At 39.7% G+C, this 24,304-nt stretch overlaps 3 protein-coding genes across 9 annotated transcripts in view; all 3 read right to left on the bottom strand.

Annotated features, from left to right (window-relative positions):
- Positions 1-1,124: 1,124 nt before the first annotated feature.
- Positions 1,125-18,548, bottom strand: LOC135259744 (toll-like receptor 2 type-2). 3 transcript variants are annotated; one of them, XM_064344447.1, is made up of 3 exons: positions 18,491-18,548; positions 2,683-4,547; positions 1,125-2,586 (listed from the first exon to the last, which is right to left on the bottom strand). In XM_064344447.1, the coding sequence occupies exons 2-3, from the start codon at positions 4,527-4,529 to the stop codon at positions 2,169-2,171; spliced, it is 2,265 nt and encodes a 754-aa protein (XP_064200517.1). In that variant the 5' UTR covers positions 4,530-4,547; positions 18,491-18,548; the 3' UTR covers positions 1,125-2,168. The 3 variants fall into 3 exon arrangements, with proteins under 3 accessions (XP_064200517.1, XP_064200515.1, XP_064200516.1); XM_064344445.1 differs by having other exon boundaries at positions 1,125-4,547; positions 18,491-18,545; XM_064344446.1 differs by lacking the exon at positions 18,491-18,548 and adding an exon at positions 7,153-7,348 and having other exon boundaries at positions 1,125-4,547.
- Positions 12,629-18,578, bottom strand: LOC135259745 (toll-like receptor 2 type-2). Its single transcript, XM_064344448.1, has 2 exons — positions 18,491-18,578; positions 12,629-16,038 (listed from the first exon to the last, which is right to left on the bottom strand). Exon 2 carries the CDS (start codon positions 16,019-16,021, stop codon positions 13,664-13,666), a length of 2,358 nt encoding a protein of 785 aa, XP_064200518.1. The 5' UTR covers positions 16,022-16,038; positions 18,491-18,578; the 3' UTR covers positions 12,629-13,663.
- Positions 18,579-19,770: 1,192 nt separating this feature from the next.
- LOC135259742 (transmembrane protein 131-like) overlaps positions 19,771-24,304 on the bottom strand; it is a 35,896-nt gene continuing 31,362 nt past the window's right edge. For 4 of the 5 annotated variants that reach the window (XM_064344438.1, XM_064344441.1, XM_064344439.1 and 1 more), the window contains exons 27-34: positions 23,660-23,829; positions 22,986-23,195; positions 22,381-22,453; positions 22,157-22,266; positions 21,936-22,062; positions 21,712-21,788; positions 21,228-21,364; positions 19,771-20,226 (exon numbers count right to left, since the gene is read on the bottom strand). In XM_064344438.1, the coding sequence (XP_064200508.1) occupies positions 19,942-20,226; positions 21,228-21,364; positions 21,712-21,788; positions 21,936-22,062; positions 22,157-22,266; positions 22,381-22,453; positions 22,986-23,195; positions 23,660-23,829 (1,189 nt within the window). In that variant the 3' untranslated portion in view covers positions 19,771-19,941. The remainder of the gene's footprint in view (positions 20,227-21,227; positions 21,365-21,711; positions 21,789-21,935; positions 22,063-22,156; positions 22,267-22,380; positions 22,454-22,985; positions 23,196-23,659; positions 23,830-24,304) is intronic. The other variant, XM_064344443.1, reaches the window with a different exon arrangement.

The raw sequence follows: 24,304 nt of genomic DNA, 5'->3' as shown, positions 1-24,304 counted from the left end.
CAGCCACATTTGATTCAGAGGGCAGTGAACCAATGAGGTGAATAATGGGATTTCCTCCAGAGGGAAATAAACAATCACAGTTAAATTGCACAGAAAGGCCACTATCAGCTCTGTGCACTTGCCTCAGAATCACCATGTGCAATCCTGATTCTAACCTCACACAGAGGTGTCACTAGGGTGCGGGTGCGACGCACCGCACCGGTGACCCATCAGAGGTGACCCGAAATACTGCAATAAATTTTTTTGCAGTGTTGTGTAGCGCGTTGAACCCGTAAATCTGATGCAGTTTATTGCTGGTTGATTAATAGCGGTATAAGTGCAGAAGAGGTGTCGTTGAATGCATAACACGCAATTCCTTGCCCCCCCCACTGTCAACAACATTGGGTGACACCAACGGTCGACCGCACCGGGTGTCACCAACCCTAGTGACGCCACTGACCTCACACACACAGTGTAAAAGTTTATGCTGATCCAGGATCTGGTCCTGTCTGTACACATCCAGTAATCACTATGGGAGTGTGTCCCCATCATGAACGTCCCCCCAGAGGTTCATCTTCATAATGGTCATTATGGTCACGACATCCACTCATTTACCCACTTATTGTGAGGTAAGAGGTACTGTGTGAGTCAGGGCTTTTATCTTTTGAACACGGGGACTATTAAAGGCCACATTTTAATGATTACAAACAACTCTATCCTGAAATCAGATGTCTGGCAGCAGTGTTGTATGGGGTATAGTATGTAAAGCGGAAACATACACTTAGAAAATCATGAAACAAATATGAACAAGACAACTCAAACTGGAATAATGTACATTTAAAGATCCGTTTGGAAATCTCCAAATCCAAGCCAAGCTGGGAAAACTGAAGGGAAACTTCTCCAATATTTGCTGCTGGGCATCCAACTGAATTTGCCTCAAATCTGCTACACACCCCAGTTTTCAGTGGACAGAAGACTTTGAGTTACCCTAATAATGACATGTCTAATTATATGTCTTGTGTACAGTTGTTTGTGAAAGTCCAATAAAATCATTCCTATTTTTGTCAATCCTGTTTTTACATTTGCATTTCCATTAATTGAACAGAGATATCACAACCTTTTTTATAGAAGTACCTTTATTAATGTAGTAGGAATGAAATATTTTTATGAAAATTACAAAATAAAACAGGTTCACAATCAAGCAGAGGATATAACAGCAGCTATAGTAAACATCCACATCAATGTTATCTTTGGATTCATGAAGACAACTGCAACTTTAAAAATATTTAATATGATGCTAAAAAAGCTATTATTTGATCCAGTTAAAAGATGCACACAATAAAAATCAGTACACACAGTATCAAATCATATATAGCATGTAGATCTAATGCAATTCAAGTCAATTATGCGGGACCCTATGAGACTGAAGGTCTCAGACCATGGCACATACACCAGAACCCAGGATGGCTAGGATGAGCCACCTTACAGCCCCAACTAATGACACCTGTATGACCCGATAAATGCAAGTCTTTACATGCAAGTGTATTTCTCATTGTGTCAGTAAACATGCTATAGAATGCTATGCTATAAGACAGGAATCCAGAAGCAATAGAAGTGTGGGGAAATTAAGTATGAACGTGATGTCAAAATACAAATAGATAGAAAATAAATAAAATAAAGGTTAGTCTTATGTTATAGCTCTAAACAACACTTCCTTTGTTGACTTTTTGAAAGACACAAGGCTTTTTCAGTGATGCTGCTAGCTTTGACCTCTTCTGAAAACTGATTTTATAGTAGCTATTTTCTCTTTATCACCATTGGCTTTTCTTCATTGTGATATTTTGTGATACTGCTGTGGCTTCTCCCTTTCTCTAACATTCATAGCATGTGAAGTTTTATGTCAGTGGAATGTGTGACTCACTTCAGTTTAATGCTTGACATTTTGCATTAATAATTAAGAGCTTAATACAGACAAGGCCGATTTGGTTATGCCATTTCTGGTTACATACCTTTTGTTGTTGACTGGTCAGTGCTTAACTGTGAAGTTCATATCTCTGAGGTTAAATACTACTTACACAAGTTAAATGAGTCATGTTAGCAAATATAAAAAAGCCATTGAGACTAGTACTTTCTTTTTTTTCCAAAATATTTTTAGTGAAAAGACTAGTACTAGTACTTTCAAAGGCAAGTTATTCGCCTCTCTTAATTGCTACTTTAAGATTGTGCCAGAATAGAGGTCTTTGCTCCTCATCCTCTGGCCACTCCAAATAGGTTCTTGAGTTCATAAATTTACGCAGCTTACAGAACCTCTTTGGAATGGTCTCCTTGGCGATGGGCTCCAGCAGAATCAGGACAGCAGTGTCGTTGTTCTCATCAAACAGGCGAAAGTGGGAGAAATCAAGCTCATACTTGCACCATTCACTGCTGACAAAGTGCCGGGACAGGACAAAGAGAGTGGTGTGGCTTTTCTCCATAGCATTGATAATGTTGTCTACTATCCACTGCCCAGGAAGGAAGTCACGTTTGTGCAGGCAGAGCCGAAATGGCGGATGGGCTCCCTCCAGCTCTGGGACCAGGAACTCCTCAAGCCACTCAGAATCCCTCTCGCTGTAAGAAACAAAAGCATCATAGCAGATGTCGTTGTTTGCATTGACCTTTCGTTTCCTCTTAGCTTGAAGCCAAGCCCAGGTCATCTTTACGTACCAAACAACATGGAGCTTGTAGCAAAGGATCCCACAGATAAGCATTGCCAGAAAGACAATAGTGCACAGTCCAGACACAGCCACCATCATGTGGCACTCAAAGATGGAGAGGTGTGCATCTGCAACCAGCTGTCCTCTCAGAGTAACTGGTGAGTCACACACATAACTCTCAGGTCCATCACCAATCTTGACTAACTGACTGACCTTCTGCTGCATAAAAGCCAAGAATTCACACGAGCACACAAATTTGTTGTAGCCAGCTTCCAGATTTTGCAGGTTCTTATATTCCTTTAAATCATTTGCATCAAACATGTTGAGCACATTTTGTTGGATCAGCAGCAATTCCAGTCTTGGGAACCACCTTCCTGAGGGCAAACTTGTGAACTTGTTGCCTGAGATGTACAGCTCTTTGAGGTACGGTAGTTCTATGTCAAACACAGTCAGGTGATTGCCATTTAAATCTAAGACGTGCAAACTCTTTGGAAGACATTCTGTAATTTTCCCTAATTGGGTCAAGGACAGATTTAAGTATTGCAGACTTGTAGGCCAAGTGCACTCTTCCGGCATGACAGAAAATAGGTTTTGACTTAAATCCAAGGACTCAAGCTTGTTGAGATTGCTGACTAATTGGTTCATAAGAGCAAGAGACTTGAGAGAGTTCTTGCTCACATTAAGAAATCTGAGCTTTAACAATGTACCTCGTCCACCACACATGGACTCTCTCATGGCAAGATCAGTGAGTAAGTTCCCAGTGAAGTCCAGATACTCCAGCTTTTTCAAGAGCTTAGAGGTCGGGCAGGGCATGAGGAAGACTTCGCTGTTAATGATAGAGATGTTTTTGGGGTACTTTAGGATATTAGCAAGGTAAGTTAGAGAACTAAAGGCATAGAAATCTTGAATTGCTAGATTTTTTATGTACAATGTTTCGAGCTTGTCATGACGTGTGGCATTTACCTTGTCCCAAAAGCCACGTCCAAGTAACAGTGAATCCTCAGCCCCAAAAAACATCAATGGAGCATTATCCATTGCTTGCAGGAAGTGAATTATGGCTTCATCAGTTGTTGTCACATTCTTTAAAAGAATCTTCGTCACACCTTTCTTTATAGCTTGAACAAATGGCTGGATTGTGCGATTATTATTTAGCATCACGTCAGCAATAATCAGAAAAGTCTCTGGGCTACAGATATCCCTCAAGATGATTGTCAGAAGACCCAGATCTTTCTGAAATAGATGGTCAAGGCAAAGTGTAAGAGAACCATTGAGTTGGATTTTACTGAGGCTGCCATCCTCATAATGTACCAGGTTGTTGCCTGATAGAACCATCTCATCCAGATCTCTCAAGCCCACCAGGTCATTCTTGCCCATGGAGTAAAACGAGGGATTCCCAAACAGCAAGCTTCTCATCCTCCCCAGCCGGGCAAAAAGGAATCCTGTCCCTAATGTTTGGTAGGTATTTCCTAATAGGTTTAGATGCTGCAGTGAGATAAGCCAGTCAAACCAAGATGAGGATAAACTGCTGAGGCGGTTGTAGGACAGGTCAAGTCTTTCCAGGTTCCCGAGAGAAGAAAAAGCATTTTCGTGAATATCTGCGATCCAGTTACTTTGCAGGTAGAGAGTTTTCAAATGGTTATAGTCATGAAAGTCATTATTGGTTATTTTTTCAATATGGTTGAAGGAAAGATTGAGTCCCAGGGTGTCTTCAGGCACTTTGGGGACCTGAGGAAGGCCTTCATCAGAACAGTCACAAAAGAACTGCTTGTCACATCGCTGGCAATTTTGTCTTTCCAACTGTGTGCTCTGCCTTGTAAGAAGACACCCAAAGAGCAATGCAAATATCAGGGTTCCCATTCTGGAGGAGGAAAAAACCTGTAAAGAAGGCAGTTATGTTTTAGTACCCACAGTGTTGCTTTTCTGTGGAATTTTTATACAAAGCTAAATGTTTATAATAATATGCATAATAATAATTACAGTATAATAAGTTAAAGCATATGCTATGCAATAAAAAGTATGTGTACAGACTAGTTTTGTTAAAATTTGACTTTATAGCAAAGCTATATGTTTTGGCTTTAAAACCAGAAAAAAAAAAAATATATATATATATATATATATATATATATATAAATTAATAATATTGCATGAAAGCTGATGAAATATTGTATGTCAGAAGGAGATCTGGAATCCTTAGAAGGATCATTCACTTTCTGGAGTTTTTAAAAAGTTATTTCAGTTTTAGTGTATGTTTTCAAATGGCTGAGATAGTTTTGTGCACAGTGAAGGACATTTTAGATATTTTAAGAGGTTTCTGATGGGCTAACTGCTTGACAATGGCAGGTATACTGTATATCAGTTGGGGGTTGGTGGTCTAAAGGCAGAGAATACACTTCAAGTAACTTCAACTCAGCTTGTACAACAGTGTTATATTTCCTGAGGCAGTGCGTAAGGTTGTGTGTTCATTTTAGAGTGCTTATTCAATACTATAAATGCTATAAATCAGTTTATATCATGCTGATTTTCTTTCTTTGAGCATAACAATCTCATGTTGCAAGCACAAAAGGAAATAGTTCCATCAAAAAATAATATTAAATGTAGTGTTTTGAAGAATTATTTGGAAACATACATGTGTACAACCTCTCTAAGCATAACATGGCTGTACATTGAAAAAGAAAAAGCATGTGAAGGAAAGCTTTATCATGAAGTTAGTTTGGATAGAGTTAAATATGCCCAGATCACCAACGCAGTATGTAAAATATTAAAGGAAACTATTCGTGTAGTTGAAGATTATTCAAGCGAGAGCTATGCAAATGCAAAAGAGTCCTAAATACCTGCCAGAAATGTGGTTAAAAAAATCTGTGCCATATGCTAATGTAAACTTGCATTTGCAGAAGTGATTGTTCAATATTTTGGGGAACAGCTCATAAGCTTAAGAAATACGTTATTCTATGCTGTGGGGTTACATTCAAGCTCTATGAGACAGAAAATCAATAAACTGAACAATTCAGTAGTTCATCGCTATAAAATTAGTGGAAGAAGATTTTAATTTATTAGACAGTTTGAACAAACGTGTATGGAACAAGAATCCCAGTCGCCACTGTAGAAGGAAATTATTCTGTGGAGAACAACACATCACACAACAACCACAAGAAAAGAAGACAAAGACAGCATTTAGATACTTTCCCTAGAATTATGTTATAACTGTATATATACAAGCCAGCAGCATCTTAGAGGCACTTAAAAACACAAAAATTACACATAAGAAAAATGCAAAAAAGCACGGGAAAAGAGAGCAGAAAACAAAAGATGAACAGAAATCTGCTGTACAGAATTTGCACCGAGTGAACCATTACTTTGCCACATTTCAGTGAGGCATCCACGCTTTTGATATGAGCGATATATACATCTCATACAAAAGGGCCACCTATTAAGTCAAAGGCACTTATACTTAGCGCAGTGATGTGGTCTAGCCTGTATGGAGTCAACCGTGCAATGATGTGGTGCACAGCCAAATTGAATCTAGAGTGCACCAATGCCAGCTGTGGACCTCACAGCCCAGGGTTTCACTTGGCAGACATGACACATTATTGTGCAACAGGAACTATGGCCGATGCCTACCATGTTTAGTCTTGCTGTGAAATAGAGATAATAGTGAACATAAGTGCCAGTTGGCTGCACTTGAGCTGTCCTGAACTCATGTCGCAGTGATGAGATTAAGCTAACAGCTACGGTGTGGCACTCTGAATTAGAAGAATAAAGAAAATGGAATTGAAAAAGCACCCTAATCTGTACTCCTCATCTCCAAAATACTCTGGTTAGAGTGGTGTGAAGGCCCAGAACCTCCCCTCAGTAATAAAGGTCAGTGATTGATAAAGTCTTCTCAGATTTTGAAAAACAGAACTTCATTCCCCTCTACAGTAAAGCAAGGATTACACAACCATATAAATAATTGGTTGAGTAACATATATATGACTTTTTATGTAACAGATTATTAGGTTTATTGTTAGGATTTCGGCTTGAAATACACCAGGCAAATTTGGAAAAATTGAGTAAAATCTAGGCCATGTGAATTTGGCAATTGTGCAAAGTTCAAGTGTTGGCTACAGACATTTGCGTTACTCCTTAGTGAAAATCATTGAATAAGCATTTCTCATCTTCAACCATAGGAATAGTTTAAAATTGTAGTTTGAGTTTTGTACATATGATTTTGGAAGTTCTTGGAAATTTAGTGAACTTGAATTTCTGTTTAAATACTTAAATGTATATTTTATAATACTGTCCAGTCACTGTAACCATGAAGAAAATGAGAAGTTTCAAGACTTGCAAATGAAAGCCATGTTTTTCGTTCCAAAATGTTCCGAAAATTAAGTTTCACCCTGGTTCTGAAGCCTCAATCTCTCACTGTGAAGACAACCACTACCAAAGCAAAGTACAACCACAGTAAAAACAACAAAAATAATTTTGTGCAATTTTTGTTTACCTTCAAGGAGCTCCTCCGTACTGCTTACAGACTGCTTTGTTTCAGGGCTAATGAGGAAGTAAGTGATTGAAGGCAGCTCAGTTTCCGCAAGCAGGAACCTCTGCACTGAATTAAATTCCCCTAAGGGGATCCATTACCACCATCTTCTGCATTTGAGCAAGGAACGCGACACTACTCACATTTTGTTAAAATGAACAGACCTCAAACTCATTTGGTTGAACTTAAATTAAATTCTGCCTCATAAACCCTTTGAAGAGTAGGTTTTATTGAATGTTTATTTTTCTTTTTAATTCTACATCAGTGTTCTGGAACTCTCTTGCTTTCTATCACCAGTAGTGATTGTGACATCAGCATTAGAATGTTCAGTTCAGAACATTCTAATCCCATACAACGTGATCTTGTACCTTTGGTGCCCTCAACTAGATTAACACTTTATAATGATTTAACAGCTATTTAATTACTTCCACACCACTGTTGCCCACTCTAGCCTCTGAAAAACACTCATGAACTGTATAGGAAGGTTAGACATTTTTTAATTATTTCTTGCATCTTGGAAATATTAAACTTGAAATTTTTAAGCTTGCATGATAAATATATTCTTTTGGCAAGCTCATCAGCACATCCAGTGTTTCACCAAGGCCAGCTGGAAGCTCTCCAATAGTTTGTGCCAGTTTTCTTTTGCCAAAACACGTTTTACAGTGAACTGTCAGAAAACTCAAACTATGGTAACTGGCTGGAACAAAATCCAGGACTGGGACTGTGCACCCCCGTTTTAACGAGTCAATCACCCTTTGTAATCGTACCGAAAAATACTAAGATATCTCAGTCTGTAATTTTTTCTAATTTTTAAAAAAGTAGTTTTGATAATTCGATCATTCATTTTGATTTCTTAATTAATTCTTGCAACTAATAAAATACATGCAAATATATCCCATGTACAGCAAGCCTTTGTGATTACAATGAGAGCAAAATATTGTTTTTTTAATTTACTGTTGTCAGTGTGCAAATCTGAAGAAAGACACATTGTCAATGTTCAGAAATGCTAAAATACTCACACGTACACTACAAAGCACTGTCCAAAAGTCATTTATTCAAACTCTCAAAATTTAGGCCTATCATTAAAAGTGTTGATATCAAAATCAGGCCAAGTTACAAGAAATAATATTGGCTGTCAAACTGTATTCCAAAGCAATGCTACCCTATGTTTCCTAAATTATGTCATGTAACGGTCCTGGATTTTTTAAGATGTATCTTATCATTTGAAGAGAACCTGTATAACTTAGGGCCATCACAATAAGGTGTGGCTATAAGTGTCTTTATTAACATTTAAAAAAATAGCCATCATCAGTGCCCCCTGTTGTTTATTGCAGTAACACTCCTGAGTTTCTCTCTGGAAAAATAAGTATAAATAAATATTTTTATCCCAGGAAGACAGGTTTCCATATTACAATGTCGGGGGCATGCCTTCTAGAAGCCTCCGCGATGACTGTGCTGTGCTGTGTGCGGGCAGAAGATCTTCGTGGACGTGGATGAGGAAGGGATTATTGAAGACACATATCAGCTATTGTGCAATCACATGTATCCTTCTACCCTTCTGTCTCTGTGTGGACGAGATGTGCTTGATTATTGTACAATAGGGAAGAACTGCTGTATGCTTGTCTTTTTTTTAATCATACTGTCCCATATGTTGTAACAACATTTTCTTTGATATATACAGTATGTAATATTGCATATATTTATGTAGCTTTTCAGGTTTTGTGCATATCATAATATTAATGTATGGCTCTCTGTTTCTCTCACTCACATTCTCTCTCTCTCTCTGTCTCTCTCTCGCATACACACACACACGAATGTAATGTACTGTACATGCTCACTTTAACACATTTTCTTGTATATTCCTACATATTATGTATTTTTCTTTCGTTCCTTCCAGGGAAGTTTGTACTAAAATACACCTTGCATAACTGCATTGTAGAACTGTAGATGGGTCAGATTTGGTCTCCTTTTGCCTCACTTTTGTCCTCTTTTAATTGAGTCCATTCCCATGGATCCAGTGACCTGAATTATACGATTATTAAATTTGCTCACATGCACACAGAGGAACTGCTTAGGTGATGAAAACTCAGCTAAAAATAAAGTTGACAATCTCTCCTATAACTGTGTCAGAAATGATCCATCTTAGGCAAGACAGTTATAAGTTACCTGCCAGTTGCCCCTTAACTCGTCTCATTAACAGATTCCACAAATTCTGTATCCGGGGCTGGTGCATTGTGGGAAAAAAGCAGACCTGCCCCTACTGCAATGAGAAAGTGGACCTGAAGAGATTGCTGAATAATCCGTATCCTTATGTTTTCAATGGCACTACAAGTAAAGGAATGGGAGTATTTCTAATTCATAGACATGTACCATGAGACAGGACATCTGAACATAAAAGTCATTGTCCAAATGGGACCCCCAATTTCACATCTAAAAAGAGAACTTATTAAATAAATATCAATGCATTGTAGCAGGAATCAACGTTTCATGAGCCTGGATGCGGTTCTACGACATGCTTCTAGTAAATTCTTCAAGCAATTGCGTTAGAAATGCATTCAGAGTTTTTTTAATTCAATTTTAATTGTGTAGTGCTATTTACAGAGATGATGTCATATGCTTTACTGGAAATTTGGAAAATTGGGAAAGATGCCAGAATTCCCTGAAAACTTGCATTGTCATTACATTAAAAAGAATATATTGCAATTTTGCTGTAATGTGACTTAAAATTAAACAAAGATAATGCTTGTCATAATTGCAAGATAAATAGGAAGACATTTTCATTTGCAAAATACATTTAGTATACGTAGGAAGTTTCTTTTGCAATACAATTTTGGTTTTGACAGCAGCACTTGCAGTTAAGGTCAGTGTTTATTCAATGTCCTCTATTGAATAAACTCATTCATGATTTTTTTTATCCAAGGACAATGTCCATAAAGTTTAGACCAAATGGAACCCAAAGCTAATAAATTAAGGACAATAAATTATTTATGCGGGTCAAGAATGTCTAAAATGTTCACTGATGTGAATGACCTGTTATGCCAGTCTCTGAGGATGATTATATTGAGTAGCACATTTTTCCTCAAAGCAAGTCATTTCCAAACAGTAAGAATTTAACCTAAGGTGCAAAACAAATTTATATTAGTGTGCAAATTTTATATTTCTGTGCATGTTACAACTGGAAAATAAATTACAACGGTATTGATTTTTGCAGACATTTAGCTTGAACTACTCGTATTATGGTTAAGAAAATCTTGTTTTTGGTTAACTTACGCTGAACGAATACATTCATACAAATCACAGTAAAGAATTGTTTGAAAGCTAGTGTGAAATATGCATGAAAGGAGGAATACAGCATATATATAAACCTGAAAACCAAACGGGAACTTGTTTTTAACATTCTAGAGCTAGATTATTGACATTATTGTGTGTATTTTATATTTGGTTGTTTAAAGGACACTTGCTTTATTGCTGATTTTTAACATGTCTTTTTTACAAAACAGGATAACCCATTGGCCACAGGGCAGCCTGAGGGCTGCAATGGCTTATTTTTCATATCGTGGAGTCTTCTAGAAACAAAGATTCTCAAGGGCCCTTTGAGCTTACTTTAACTGTTGAAGTTCCTGTCTGTATTGGATTATGGTCAGGAATCTGGAAATCCTCCAGTTGAGCTTCAGCTGTGTTTCGATGCCGTTGGAAGAAATAAAATGTTTTTTTGGTTTGTTTTTCATGTTATCTCTTCAGTGCTCCTTGGGGTTCTTTTGCCAATAGTCTGCTGGTATTCGACATAATGACAAGGATAATTGCCAAATAAAAGGTTGTTGCAATATAAGAGTCTGTATAATAATACTTGGACAGTTATGTTTTAAAATTTCACCTCACCCATTGATATACCAACTGACTATTAACTGGTTAATTACATTGCACTCATTAGCATACCGACTTAATATTAATTGGTTTGTTAAAGTAAACCCCTCTCAATGCCTTGCAATATCGTCCTGCTTGAATGATTTAAAAAATATACTGGTAATCAAACAATACTCAATAATGAAGCCATATAATAACAATGGTGAAATTACTGATTGAGTACTTGCCCAAAAAAGGCAAATCCCAGATATGTGTTAACATAGCATGTTGACAAACACAATTTGGATGTTCTTTCATGGATACAGTAATTCTAACAGGCCTTAAAACCTGATTCAGGGAATGGTAAGAATCACCTGAATCAAGAATCATTATACAGGGCAGACAAGGTCAGAAGAAGTATCTGGAAAAAGTTTCCAAACTTGGTTCTACTCTATTGTTACAGCATGTTTTAGCAGCATGGGTGCCAGTGCATGAATAGAAGTGTTGCTTATACTCATACTGCTGTAAGGGATTTTAGCAAGTGGGCTATGGAGAGAGCTAATGGAGGTATAACTCCTTTTGTTAGTTATCAGTTGTCTTCCATTTTTGCTCTTCAGTAGTGTGAGTCTTTGCCCATCTTAAAAGAGAAAAGCTACAGTCAACACATAAAATAGAATATAGACTGGAGGAAATGAATAATTATGAATAATGGATTTCAGTGCAAAAATGAATGTTCAAGTTTCTAATCTCACACAAGTGTCAACCTTGAAATAATAATAATAATATTTTGTTCTTCATTTGTTTATTATGTAAAAATTAGTATCCTTTTTTTGACACTTTTGATAGTTGTGTTCCAAGCCACGTCACTCATGCCACGTTTGATTTGAATATAATTTCATTTTCTGTAGCTGTCCTCTCTTTCAGAGGCCAGTGAACCGATGACGTGAGTGATGGGATTTCCTCCAGAGGGCAATAAGCAATCAGTTAAGTTGCTCAGAAGGGCCACTATCAGCTCTGTGCGCTTGCCTCAGAATCACCATGTGCAATCCTGATTATAACCTCACGCACATAGTGTAAAGGTTCATGCTGATCCAGGATCAGGTCCTCTGTCTGCACACATCCTGTAATCCCTATGGGAGTGTGTCCCCATCATGAACGTCCCCCCAGAGGTTCCTCTTCATTATGGTCATGACGTCCACTCATTTACACACTTATTGTGACTGTGTAGTCAGATGTATCTTGAGGATATGGCGCTTGAAGATTAGAGAACAATCTATCTGAACATTTGGCGCAAGTGTAGGTAATGTATAAACAAAATATAATCTGTTACATCATGACAATTACAGCACTAGTGGAATCAACTTTGAGATCAATTGAGTTCAATCAAGCCAATGGGAAACAGAAATTCTATTGATCTGACATCAACGGAAATGGATTGCCCAAGCAGCTACCAGTTCAGCAGACGAACTTTGATTGACCCGAATAATTACATGTCTATTACATGTCATGTTGTTTCTGAAAATCCAATACAATCAGTCCTATTTCCACCCATCCTGTTTTTTTCATTTGCATTCATTTTACACAGATATTGAAACCCTTTTACAGTGTTAAGTATCTTTATTAATGTAGTAGGAATTAAAAATGTTAATAAAAATTACAAAATAAAACAGGTTCACAATCAAGCAGAGGATGTAACAGCAGAAATAGTCAACATTCGTATCAATGTTATTTTTGGATTCCGGAAGACAACTGCAACTTTAAAAATATTTTATATGATGTTGAAAAGCTATTATTTGATCCAGTTAAAAGGTACAAATAATGGAAAATAGGGAGCATCAAATCATGTGGCATGTAGATCTAATGCAATGCAAGTCAATTATGCAGGACCCTATTAGACTGAAGGGGCACTGAGGATTTGATACCAGACCATGGAACATGTCCATACACCAAAACCCAGGATGGCTAGGATGAGCCACCTTACAGCCCTAACTAATAACACCTGTATGACCTGATAAATGCAAGTCTTTTCATGCAAGTGAATTTCTCAATGTGTCAGTAAACATGCTATAGAATCTATAAGACAGGAATCCAGAAGCAATAGAAGTGTGGAGAAATTAAGTATGACAGTGATGTCAAAATACGAATAAATACAAAATAGATATGAAGGTTAGTCCCATGTTATAGCTTTAAACATTGGTATTTCTTTATTCACTTTTCTAAAGACAAGACATTTTCAGTGATGCTGCTAGCTTTGACCACTTTTGAAAACTGCAAAAAAATTATGCTACCCCTTTTCTTTACATCACCATTGGCTTTTCTTCATTGTGATATTTTGTGATACTGCTGTGACTTCTCCCTTTCTTTAACATTCATAGCATGTGAAGTTTTATGTCAGTGGAATGTGTGACTCACTTCAGTTTAATGCTTGACATTTTGCATTAATAATTAAGAGCTTAATACTGACAAGGCCTATTTGGTTATGCCATTTCTGGTTACATACCGTATGTTGTTGACTGGTCAATGCTTAACTGTAAAGTTCATGTCTCTGAGGTTAAATTCTACTTACACAAGTTAAATGAGTCATGTTTACAAACAGAAAATAGCCATTGAGACTAGTACTTTCAAAGGCAAGTTAGTCGCCTCTCTTAATTGCTACTTTAAGATTGTGCCAGAATAGAGGTCTTTGCTCCTCATCTTCTGGCCACTCCAAATAGGTTCTTGAGTTCATAAATTTACGCAGCTTACAGAACCTCTTTGGAATGGTTTCCTTGGCGATGGGCTCCAGCAGAATCAGGACAGCAGTGTCGTTATTCTCATCAAATAGGCGAAAGCGGGAGAAATCAAGCTCATACTTGCACCATTCACTGCTGACAAAGTGTCGGGACAGGACAAAGAGAGTGGTGTGGCTTTTCTCCATAGCATTGATAATGTTGTCTACTATCCACTGCCCAGGAAGGAAGTTATGCTTGTGCAGGCAGAGCCGAAATGGCAAATGGGCTCCCTCCAGTTCTGGGACTAGGAACTCCTCAACCCACTCAGAATCCCTCTCGCTGTAAGAAACAAAAGCATCATAGCAGATGTTGTTTGCATTGACCTTTGGTTTCCTCTTAGCTTGAAGCCAAGCCCAGGTCATCTTTACGTACCAAACAACATGGAGCTTGTAGCAAAGGATCCCACAGATGAGCGTTGCCAAAAACACAATACTGCACAGTCCAGACACAGCCACCATCATGTAACACTCAAAGATGGAGAGGTGTGCATCTGCAACCAGCTGTCCTCTTAGAGTAACTGGTGAGTCACACACATAACTCTCAGGTCGATCGCCAATCACGACTAACTGTCTGACCTTCTGCTGCATAAAAGCCAAGAATTCACACGAGCACACAAATTTGTTGTAGCCAGCTTCCAGATTTCGCAGGTTCTTGTACTCCATCAAATCGGTCGCATCAAACATGTTGAGCATGTTTCGCTGGATCAGCAGCAACTCCAGTCTTGGGAACAACCTTCCCGAAGGCAAACTTGTGAACTTGTTGCCTGAGATGTACAGCTCTTTGAGGTAAGGTAGTTCTATGTCAAACACAGTCAGGTGATTGCCATTTAAATCTAAGATGTGCAAACTCTTTGGAAGACATGCTGTAATTTTCCATAATTTGGTCAAGGACAGATTTAAGTATTGCAGACTTGTGGGCCAAGTGCACTCTTTTGGCATGACAGAAAATACATTTTGACTTAAATCCAAGGACTCAAGCTTGTTGAGGTTGCTGACTAATTGGCTCATAAGAGCAAGAGACTTGAGATTATTTTTGCTCACATTAAGAAATCTGAGTTTTAACAACGTACCTCGTCCACCACACATGGCCTCTCTCATGGCAAGATCAGTGAGCAAGTTCCCAGTGAAGTCCAGATACTCCAGCTTTTTCAAAAGCTTAGAGGTCGAGCAGGGCATGCGGAAGACTTCGCTGTTAATGACTGACATATTTTTAGGGTATTTAAGGATATTTTTAAGGTAACTAAGTAAACTAACGTCAAAGAAATCTTGAATTGCTAGATTTTTTATGTACAATGTTTCCAGCTTGTCATGGCGTGTGGCATTTACCTTGTCACAAAAGTCACGTCCAAGAAACAGTGAATCCTCAATCCCTAAAAACGTCAATGGAGCATTATTCATTGCTTGCAAGAAGTAAACTATGGCTTCGTCAATTGCTGTCACATTCTTTAAAAGAATCTTCGTCACACCCTTCTTCGTGGCTTCGACAAATGGCTGGATTGTGCGATTATTATTTAGCATCACCTCAGAAATAATCAGAAAAGTCTCTGGGCTGCAGATATCCCTCAAGATGATTGTCAGAAGACCCAGATCTCCCTGAAATAGACGGCGAAGGCAAAGTGTAAGAGAGCCATTTAGTCGGATTTCACTGAGACTGCCGACCTCATACTGTTTCAGGTGGTTGCCTGATAGAACCATCTCATCCAGATCTCTCAAGCCCACCAGGTCATTCTTACCTATGGAGTAAAAATAGGGACCCCCGAACTGCAAGCTTCTCATCCTCCTCAGCTGGGCAAAAAGGAAACCTGTCCCTAACTTGTGGTAGGTATTGCCTAATAGGTTCAGATGTTGAAGTGAGATAAGCCAGTCAAACCAACATGAGGATAACCTGGTGAGGCGGTTGTAGGACAGGTCAAGTCTTTCCAGGTTCCCGAGAGAAGAAAAAGCATTTTCGTGAATATTTGCGATCCAGTTAATTTGCAGGTAGAGAGTTTTCAAGTGGTTATACTCATGAAAGTCATTTTCGTTTATGATTTCAATATGGTTGAAGGAAAGATTGAGTCCCAGGGTGTCTTCAGGCACTTTGGGGACCTGAGGAAGGCCTTCATCAGAACAGTCACAAAAGAACTGCTTGTCACATCGCTGGCAATTTTGTCTTTCCAGCTGTGAGCTTTGCCTTGTGAGAAAACACCCAATGAGCAATGTAAATATCAGGGTTTCCATTTGGAGGAGGAAAAAACCTGTAAAGAAGGCAGTTATGTATTAGTACCCAGTGTTGCTTTTCTGTGGAATTTTTATACAAAGCTAAATGTTTACAATAATTAAATGAATACTAATAATAGAGTAAGTCTAAGACTTAAGTTGTGCAAGAAAAGTGTATAGTCTAGTTTAGCTAAAATAGACTTTATAGCAAAGCTATATGTTTTGGCTTCAACAAAAATATGAATTAATAATATTGCATAAAAGCTGATGAACTATTGAATGTCAGAAGGAGATCTGGAATCCTTAGAAGGATGGTTCACTTTCTGGATTTAAAAAAATATTATTTCAGTTTTAGCATATGTGTTCAACTGGCTGAGACAGTTTTATGCACAGTGAAGGATATTTTAGATATTTTTAGAAGTTTCTGATGAGCTAACTGCTTGACAATGGCAGGTATACTGTATATAAGTTGGGGATTGGTGGTCTAAAGCCAGAGAATACACTTCAAGTAACTTCAACTCAGCTTGTACAGCAGTGTTATATTGCCTGAGGCATTATTTACGGTTGTACGTTCATTTTAGAGCGCTTATTCAATATAAATGCAATCAGTTTTATGTCTTTCTGATTTTCTTTCTTTGAGCATAACAATCTCATGTTGCAACTACAAAAGGAAATAGTTCCATCCAAAATATGTTAATGTAAACTTGTATTTGCAGAAGTATTTTCAGTATTTTGGGGAACAGGTCATAAACTTAAGCAATATATTATTCTATGCTGTGGAGATAAATTCAAGCTCTATGAGACAGCAAATCAATAAACTGAACAATTCAGTAGTTCATCGCTATAAAATTAGTGGAAGAAGATTTTAATTTATTAGACAGTTTGAACAAACGTGTATGGAACAAGAATCCCAGTCTCCACTGAAGAAGGAAATTATTCTGTGGAGAACAACACATCACACAACAACCACAAGAAAAGAAGACAAAGACAGCATTTAGATACTTTCCCTAGAATTATGTTATAACTGTATATACACAAGCCAGCAGCGCCTTAGAGGAACTTAAAAAACACAAAAATGGCACATAAGAAAAATGCAAAAAAGCACGAGAAAAGAGAGCAGAAACAAAGATGAACAGAAATCTGCTGTACAGAATTTGCACGAGTGAACCATTACTTTGCCACATTTCAGCGAGACGTCCACGCTTTTGATATGAGCGATATATACATCTCATACAAAAGGGCCACCTATTAAGTCAAAGGCACTTATACTTAGCGCAGTGATGTGGTCTAGCCTGTATGGAGTCAACCGTGCAATGATGTGGTGCACAGCCAAATTGAATCTAGAGTGCACCAATGCCAGCTGTGGACCTCACAGCCCAGGGTTTCACTTGGCAGACATGACACATTATTGTGCAACAGGAACTATGGCCGATGCCTACCATGTTTAGTCTTGCTGTGAAATAGAGATAATAGTGAACATAAGTGCCAGTTGGCTGCACTTGAGCTGTCCTGAACTCATGTCGCAGTGATGAGATTAAGCTAACAGCTACGGTGTGGCACTCTGAATTAGAAGAATAAAGAAAATGGAGTTGAAAAAGCACCCTAAACTGTACTCCTCATCTCCAAAATACTCTTGGAGTCGTCCGCTTTAGGATAGAGTTAGAGTGGTGTGAAGGCCCAGAACCTCCCCTCAGTAATAAAGGTCAGTGACTGATAGTCTTCTCAGATTTTGAAAAACAGAACTTCATTCCCCTCTACAGGAAAGCAAGGATTACACAACCATATGAATGGTTGGTTGCGTAACACATATGTGACTTTTTATGTAACAGATGATTAGGTTTAATGTTAGGATTTAGGCTTGAAATACACCAAGCAAATTTGGAAAAATGGAGTAAAATCTAGCGTGTGTGAATTTGGCAATTGTGCAAAGTTCAAGTGTTGGCTACAGACATTTGCGTTACTCCTTAGTGAAAATCATTGAATAAGCATTTCTCATCTTCCAGCATAGGACTGGAGTAGGTCATGTGGGCAGTGCCAGTTGGCCAGTCATTTCATTTAGTCCACACTGCAACTTGACACCTTAATTTTGATTGGTGCATACACGTGTGTCTTTTTTCCCTATCGTACACAGAAAAATGATGCCAAAAGTATTTGTAATTTTGTGTGTCCACAGCTTGAGATTCGTAGTTTAAAATTGTAGTTCGAGTTTTGTACATATGATTTTGGAAGTTCTTGGAAATTTAATGAACTTGAATTTCTGTTTAAATACTTAAATATATATTTTATAATACTGTCCAGTCACTGTAACCATGAAGAAAATGAGAAGTTTCAAGACTTGCAAACGAAAGCCATGTTTTTTGTTCCAAAATGTTCCGAAAATTTCACCCTGGTTCTGAAACCTCAATCTCTCACTGTGAAGACAACCACTACCAAAGCAAAGTACAACCACAGTAAAAACAACAAAAATAATTTTGCACAATTTTCGTTTACCTTCAAGGAGCTCCTCCGTGCTGCTTACAGACTGCTTTGTTTCAGGGCTAATGAGGAAGTAAGTGGCTGAACGCAGCTCAGTTTACGCAAGCAGGAACCTCTGCACTGAATTAAATTCCTCTAAGGGGATCCATTTCCACCATCTTCTGCATTTGAGCAAGGAACGCGACACTACTCACATTTTGTTAAAATGAACAGACCTCAAAGTTGTCACCCAAAGCTTAAACTACAGCATTGCCAGCCAGTTCCAAATTTTGTATATTTGTAATGCGTTTAATGTCCCTGCTCCTCATTCATATATACAGTACAGATCTTGCCTAGTGAAGGTTCATCCCTACCAAGATCAAGCTACAACTTGCTTCTCACCTTCCCATGGTCAATAGCATGGACTGAGAGCCAAAATTCTACAGCATGCATTTTTTCCCATTCTCATCCTTTGAATAACCTTAAAGGGCATGCCAGTCTACATACAAAAAGTATTCCTCAGGATAGACCCAGAATTTACTCCATAATAACAAGGATCTTGCTGGTATTCAAAACTTTTTGAGATAGATTTTAATATATGAGAAATTGACAAAAGTACTGTAGATTGTGTCATTTCGTGAAAGGCACAGAGTACAAAAAATGGGGGAAAAAGTCAAGACTTAAATCTTAAGTCTTGTTATACTTCCAATTTATCCTGCCTGCAATGCCTTAGTGAATTTCTGCTGACCCACTGAAGAATACTAAGAAATGTTCTTAATTTTCATACTTAAGTAAAAATACACAATTTCTAAGAATTTTACTTCAGAACAATCCTTAATTGATTGTAATCCTACCACACTTATAGCCTCATATACAAATGGTTACTCTTACTTCTTAGCAGTAAACATTTACATCAATAACCAATATTCAAACTAGCAGAAATAAAGTTTTCATTACAAATCATTTTTTAAATATCTGCTTTCAGAATAATAAAACTTGTTTTCAGTGACCTGGTATCTATGTTATTTGTACTTATTTTATTTTAAACACTCTTGATTTCCCTCTCATATTATTTAGCAACAGTGCAAACTCACACCCCTGTCCACCCGCTTTTCCATTAGTGGTGAGGAGCTTGATATGACGCAATGTTGTCTGACACATCGGATTTCATCTCATTTGGTTGACCAGTCACTCTGTAACAGTTCATATCCCTTCAACTGTAATGCCGTTTTATTCGACTTGATCTCTCCAGTCTCCAACAATCGACTAACGACACTTATTAAACAGTTCAGACAGACGATGAAAAACCAACATCCTCAAGTACAAAACCATTTATTTTTCCTATAGTTAAATCTGTAAAACATCTATAAAAATATACAATAATGCTCCAACTTTGCACAACATTGAACTTTGGGGGAGGAGACGGAAAGAATAAAAAATAAAACATTCACATTTATTTCCTTTTATTGATAAAAGCACATTCTCGTTTACATATCGGCACAGTATCCGGAGTCGCTGGAGAGCTGGGAGTTTGAACTGCGGTTCGAGGAGGAGTTCCAAATGTCTAAGTTCATGTGGGGGCCGAAGGGGTTGAAGGTGGAGTACTGCTTTGGCCTGTGGGTGCCCCCCGGCTGCCTGCTGACGGAGGCCTGCGGGGGCGGGGGTACGGCGTGGTCCGGCTGGAGGTGGCTCTGGTACGGCTCGCTCTGTGGGGTCCAGATAGAGCCGAACAAGCCGGACATTGGAGACAGGCTTCTGGTGCCAAAGAAGGGCTGGAGGGGGAAGACAAACGCAAGGGAAATATCCCTTTAATCCAGTCCCACTTAAACTAAATTCTGCCTCATAAACCCTTTGAAGAGTAGGTTTTATGGAATGTTTTTTTTTTTTCCTTTTTAATTCAACATCAGTGTTCTGGAACGCTCTTGCTTTCTATCTCCAGTAGTGATTGTGACATCAGCATTAGAATGTTCAGTTCAGAACATTCTAATCCCATACAATGTGATCTTGTACCTTTGGTGTCCTCAACTTGCTTAACATGTTACAATGATTTAATAGCTATTTAATTACTTCCACACCACTGTTGCCCACTCTAGCCTCTGAAAAACACTCGTGAAATCATTTTGTGGTTGATGCACTGATCAGCTTCAATCTGGGAATAAAATGTTCTTAGTACCTGTAGCTTTATTTCAGCCTCAGATGCAAAACTGCATTTAGCAGAAGCCAGACAACATGTGAAACCAGCTGTGACCAAAGGGAAATGACTCAAAAAAAAAGAGACCTCAACACTGCACTTCTTATTTCCACACTCATTGTGGGACAGAAAATAGGTCTTAACCTTTCTACCACAGCGTCCATGCATCCTGCCTCACACAAACATTTGTGCTAAAATGTGGAAGACAGAGAAGAAAAAAGGAAAACTGAAAATGTTCCAGCGTTTCAGTCTACGTGCGATGACTGAAGGCGAATCGCGCTCCTCTGTATGGAACAGAAACAACCAAAAACAACATGGACAAATCTACTGTAGTAGGGTTAGTCACAGCTGAATGGTGCAATATTTGCAGATATCTCAGATATATGTTCTTCAGTTGCCAAGAGGTAAGGGCACAACTGGCCATTCATCTGAAGGATTTTACAGCAAATGGTTTTTCTATCCTAAAGCGGACGACTCCAAGTGAACTTTGAAGATTCTTACTTTTTACTTTATAGCCACACTTTGGATTTTCAACTTATGTCTGAGACATCTTAACTGCAAGTAGACCTGCTCTGAGCTCACCTTGGTGCCCATGGTACCAGTGCTGTCCCACACGGAGGGCATTTCTTGGGCACGATCTTCACTCCAGCAGGACTTGGGGCTGTATGACACATTTGGGTTTTCTTGGCACAGGAAACCATTCTGGAAATCTGAATGTGCTTTGTTCAAAAAAAAAAAAAAAGAAAAGGTTCAATTTCATTAAGTACAGAAATGATCACTTATTACATTACGTTATTTATTTGGCTGACGCTTTTATCTAAAGCAATGTATGATAAGTTCATACCGAAGGTCACTGGAAGAATTACAAACACAAGTCAAATGAAGTACCATTCAGTCTTGAAGTAGCAGCTATCCATAGGCACGAACAAACAGTAAAGCCTGGCCTGTGCCTTAAGGCTAAGTCAGTAAAGATATGGCTTAGTCAGATATAAGACGAAGTCTTAAGCCTAGTCTTAAGTCTGATCACATGTATGATGACACATTCCCGAATGGATTTCTGCCTTACCTCCCAACATGTAGCTGCTCGGCTCACAGTAAGGGTAGGCACTGGTGCACTTGCTGTTAACACTGTTCCAGGGAAAGCTTCAACGACACAAATGAGAGAAAATAATGAAAAAAGGCAAAACAAAGTTTTGATTCCAATTTTTAAAAGAAAGGAACCACTGAAATAAGCGTCCTGAAACGCAGTGCCTGGTGGAGCAGAATGGGATGCTGGGAGATATAGTGTACCTGTGGTAGAAACCTGAGGGGGATCCCGGAGGTAGGAGCGGTAGAGTCTGGGCTGCGTTGTGCCTGAGGTCAGTGTTCAGCGGCACGGAGGGGGGGGCCCACGTCTCTTCTGTCACACACGGCACGCCTGAAAGGAAAACAGGCAAAAAAATCAATTAAAAAATTTAAAGGGATGTCACGCAGTGCACCTGAGGATCCGGAGGCAAGATGGCTGCCCTCACCGAGCGGTCTCTCTCTGCAGGCGGCCATGGCGGCGAAGCTCGGCGCGGAGCCGGGTTCCGGGGCGGGGTCCGGGACTTGGTAGGGGTCCTTCTGGTACAGGTTTTGCATGCTGTGGGAACAGGCGGACAGGCGGTACGGTTACCAAGCGAGGTGCCACCGGAGGGCGCTTTGTGCCAAACGCCGGAGCGGAGCGCTCTCTCCGTCTCCGGGCCGGTAAGCTCACCTCTGGGCCCTGCCGCTACAGGTGGGCGCCAGGTCTCTTTCGATGGGGTACACGATTTGCTGAACACTTTCCCCTGTTGAAAGACAGAAGGAGCTGTTAAGTCTCCGACGCACAGTTTGGAGAGTCGGTTATTGTCCGCAAAGCAACTCCTATGCACTATAAGGAGATTAATGCGGTATGTTTCCTCTATCACAGTTTCCCCACATGACAGCATGAGTTCAACATGAGTTCAGCTCATATGAGGAGGGGTCATGTTCAATCACTATCTCACAGTCGAGCAGACTCTCTTTGAGTTTACATTTAACTCAGTGAAGAATAGGTTTATTGTAATGTTTTTTTTCAAAATTCTAAGTCAGTGTTCTAGAACTTCATTGCTTTCAATCACCAGTAGTGATTGTGACATCAGCATTAGATCGTTCAGTTAAGAACATTCTAATCACTTTAAACCTTAAAGGTTATTTACCACTACTGGTAATTTAAAGCAGTTCTAGAGTTCTAGATCATAGACTTGGTATTTCGAGAAAACAAAACAAACCTACTCTTCAAAGGGTTAAAGGAGGGAAAAAAGTCTATTTTGTGAGGTGCTGCACAGCAGAGGGGCCTACTTTTCTTGGGTGGGGCTGAGGTAGCGCAGGGGGCCCTGGCGCCGTGGTCCTTCTCGCCCTCCAGGCTGCTGGCGCTGCTCCAGCTGCCCCAGCTGCCCCGGCTGCCCCGCCCGGCGGGCGCGCTCCCGGAGGAGCTGCCCGAGTCGGAGCCCGACTCCCACTGCGGCCTGCGCTCCGCGCCCCTCCTCCGCGGCCGGCCCGGGCACGCGCCTGGAGGGAGGGAGGGAGGAGGACAGGCGCTTAGCGCAGGCGTGGCCGACGACGCCGTTCGCCCACCTTCGCCCCGCTCAGCTTCGCCTTCCTCGTCTCTCAGCCACCTGACTCTGTTTGCACGATAGCTTAGCGCCCCGTGGACTTACCGTACAGCACGGCTAACATTTACCATGTACACCGCCAGGCTCAGAGCTTTCGTACACAATTCACATGCAGTCTACCCACACAAGGCATTATGCAGCAGTGCACAAACTTTAGCGCATTAAAACCGCTCTCAAACTTCAAGAAACGGCACAGAAAATATTTGCCCTCTCCACGTTATATATTGAAAAGCACAGTTTTAGAAAGGTTTTTTTTTTTGAGGCGTGTGTTAATAATGCCGCATGTCTGCGTGAATCTTTCCACTCGTTCTGCTGGCCCCAGGCGTTTGAAGAGCGGAGAGCCGAACAGGGTTCACCCACCGTTCTGAAGCTGTGCGGGAGAGCAGTCCTGGTTAGCGCCCGTCGCTAACTTGGGCCCGTCGGCCTTCCTGCTGGAGCAGCGGTTTCGGGATCGGTTGGGGTTCCTGCTCTCCCTCCACTCCAGCGGCCGGTTCTTCTCCGGTAACATCACCACGGTGTGCTCGGGGACACTGGGAAAACCAAGGAAAAGCCATCCTTCTCATGCCGATGATTTAACAGAGATTCGTTGCTAGCTTACCGTGCTAATTTACCAATGCATTACCTACACGGATGCCATTTTAGATTCAATTAAATGATTTTCAATTGTTCCTTTAGATGGCAGTGAGATTTGCAAATCCTTCTGCAGAGAATTAAGGGGTTGAATACATTTCGATTTGTACACTCTGATGCATCCAACGCATTCAATTATGTCTGCCGTGATCTTTGTAGTTTTAATAAAGTTATTATGAACCTCAGGACTTCTGGGAATGGAATAGATGGTGCTACTGTACAAAAAAAAGTCAGTGCAGTCACAGACACTGACTACGAGAAATTATTTACCAAGCCATTCAAATGTACTCATTCACCTCTTACTGTGAATGTTTCCCTGAGAATAAGAAAGTTACTTCCGTACACTTCTAGACAGGGCTGCCCAACCCTTTTCCT

Source organism: Anguilla rostrata, chromosome 7, assembly GCF_018555375.3.
Source record: "Anguilla rostrata isolate EN2019 chromosome 7, ASM1855537v3, whole genome shotgun sequence".
Taxonomy (NCBI): Eukaryota; Metazoa; Chordata; class Actinopteri; order Anguilliformes; family Anguillidae; genus Anguilla; species Anguilla rostrata.
This window is presented reverse-complemented; position numbering and strand designations above follow the sequence as displayed.